General features: G+C 29.2%; 1 protein-coding gene across 1 annotated transcript in view; it reads left to right on the forward strand.

The window, feature by feature from the left end:
- Positions 1–2785, forward strand: part of LOC108361814 (uncharacterized) — a 140681-nt gene that overhangs the window by 137465 nt on the left and 431 nt on the right. The window contains exon 4 of the mRNA XM_017614580.1: positions 711–755. Within this exon, the coding sequence (XP_017470069.1) occupies positions 711–755 (45 nt within the window). The remainder of the gene's footprint in view (positions 1–710; positions 756–2785) is intronic.

Here is a 2785-nt window from a genome sequence, read left to right on the forward strand (position 1 = left end):
CACTTTTTTTTTACAATAACACATGAAAGTTTGTAAGTTTGGTAACGCAGCAGTGTAAATAGGCTTCGCCGGAAATTGGGTTAGCAATGAAGTTTTGCCTGCGAAAATGATACGAAAGAGTAGAAATGTGCGCGTAAAAACTTTTGGAAAAAGGCCCCACCGGCATTGCACTTTCCAGCTGCAAACACTCCTTTTGCTTCCCCTTCATTACTTTTTTTTTCGAATGTTTCCACTCTTCACACGAATGTCGCTCAAGCGCCAGTGGACGCCGATAATTCTGTAATTCGATTAATGAAGCGCATCGCAATCTGTGGCGCTGCTGTCTCCATTTGATTGACTATCGTCGAGGAAGTATTAGCAGTTAACGAGTGTAGTTGAGTCAAGTGGAGTCGCATCGAGCGTATGAGACAGGCAAGAGTAGGGCAGTGAATGACCGGATGCGAAGCTTAATGGCTAGCGTTTGTTGCGTTGGTGGATAGTGCTGTGTATTAATGGGGCCAGGGGTGTAGTTTATATAAAAAAGTTTCTTGTAGATTATTTTCGATGTGTAGTACTGGTTGTGTAGTCGACGAGAAATATATATGTATAAGATTTTGTATTAAACAGTTTTCAGATATTTATTAGGCATATTATTATTATATTATTATAGGCATATTTTTTAATGTAAAAAAACTATATTAAAATTTCTTTATTTCTCTCTGTATTTTTAGGACGAAAAGAATCAACTGCTCGTTACGAATGTTTGGCTGAAATTGGTGAGTTAAAACTCATACACAAATATTTTTCTTTTAATTAAATTTTATAACAAAATGGTGCTTTATCTTTGGTTTAAAAATAATGCTACTTCAGTAGCGATTTTTTTTTATGAAAAAAAAAATTTAACTACACTTTTCTACACATTGACATAGAAGTTCAGATATAGAGGCTTAACAACAACATAAAAAAGTATCAGTGTTCTAAAAAAATTTTACAATGTTTACCAAAAAGTTTAAGAAAAAAATTTTCACTTAATATTGACAAATTAAAAAAAAAATATTCCAAATTTTGCTTATTCATACTCATATTACAATTTTAATAATTAAAAAATTTTCCTCAAATATTTCAAGTGCTCATAAAATATACTTAAGTAACTTAAGAAAGCTTGACAAATATTTTTCGCTAAACAATTTCTTCTTACACATTTTTCCTAGAACAAAGTTTTCGTAAAAAACTTTTTTTTTAAACCATTTTCCTTACATATTTTTGTTCAGAACTTTTTTCCTACTTATTTTTTAATTGTTCCTAAACACATTTTTCGTTTAAGTTTTTTTTTCCTAGAACGAACTTTTTCTTTAACCATTTTCTTATATGTATATTAAAAAAAATTACTTCTTAAACCTTTTCCAGAAATTCTTTTCCTCATCATACACTTCTTAAAAACCATTGCCCTAAAACTTTTGTTCATAAAATGCATCCTTAAAGATTCTTCTTAAAGCGCAGTTAGTCGACGTAGCAGCACACGTAGCGAACATTTTCTAAAAATCACTAGTTGATGATTTTTTTCTTAATTCATAATTTTTACTGCAATTATTTTGCTTAAAAAAAACTCGNTAAATTTTATAACAAAATGGTGCTTTATCTTTGGTTTAAAAATAATGCTATTTCAGTAGCGATTTTTTTTATGAAAAAAAAAATTTAACTACACTTTTCTACACATTGACATAGAAGTTCATTTCGGATATAGAGGCTTAACCACAACATAAAAAAGTATCAGTGTTCTTAAAAAATTTTATGTTTACCAAAAAGTTAAAGAAAAAAATTTTTACTTAATATTGACAAATTAAAAAAAAATATTCCAAATTTTGCTTATTCATACTTATACTACTTTTTTATAATTAAAAATTTTCCTCAAATATTTCAAGTGCTCAGAAAATATACTTAAGTAACTTAAGGAAGCTTGACAGAACAAAGTTTTCGTAAAAAACTTTTTTTTGAAACCATTTTCCTTACATATTTTTGTTCAGAACTTTTTTCCTACTTATTTTTTAATTGTTCCTAAACACTTTTTTCGTTTAAGTTTTTTTTCCTAGAACGAACTTTTTCTTTAACCATTTTCTTATATGTATATTAAAAAAATTTACTTCCTAAACTTTTTCCAGAAATTCTTTTCCTCATCATACACTTCTTAAGAACCATTGCCCTAAAACTTTTGATCACAAAATGCATCCTTAAAAGATTCTTCTTAAAGCGCAGTTAGTCGACGTAGCAGCACACGTAGCGAACTTTTTCTAAAAATCACTAGTTGATGATTTTTTTCTTAATTCATTATTTTTACGGCAATTATTTTGCTTAAAAAAAACTCAAGAATTTGGACTATAGCTATGAACATAGGTGCTTTCTTTTATTTTGAATTATGTCATCTTGAATTTTTTTCGCATAATCTTTAAAGTTCCTAAATATTTATACCCTAAAAATATTCCTCAAAAAATTTATTCGCTTGCTCAAACCGCAAGGCTCTAAACCCTTTAAAATTTTGTAGACGCAGTACAAACGCTCGTCAGGACCCCTTAANGCAATTATTTTGCTTAAAAAAAACTCGAGAATTTGGACTATAGCTATGAACATAGGTGCTTTCTTTTATTTTGAATTATGTCATCTTGAATTTTTTCGCATAATCTTTAAAGTTCCTAAATATTTATACCCTAAAAATATTCCTCAAAAAATGTATTCGCTTGCTCAAACCGCAAGGCTCTAAAGCCTTTAAAATTTTGTAGACGCAGTACAAACGCTCGTCAGGACCCCTTAA

Source organism: Rhagoletis zephyria, unplaced genomic scaffold (assembly GCF_001687245.7).
Source record: "Rhagoletis zephyria isolate East Lansing unplaced genomic scaffold, Rhagoletis_zephyria_1.1 Rzeph_scaffold_00855, whole genome shotgun sequence".
In the NCBI taxonomy this organism is placed as follows: domain Eukaryota; kingdom Metazoa; phylum Arthropoda; class Insecta; order Diptera; family Tephritidae; genus Rhagoletis; species Rhagoletis zephyria.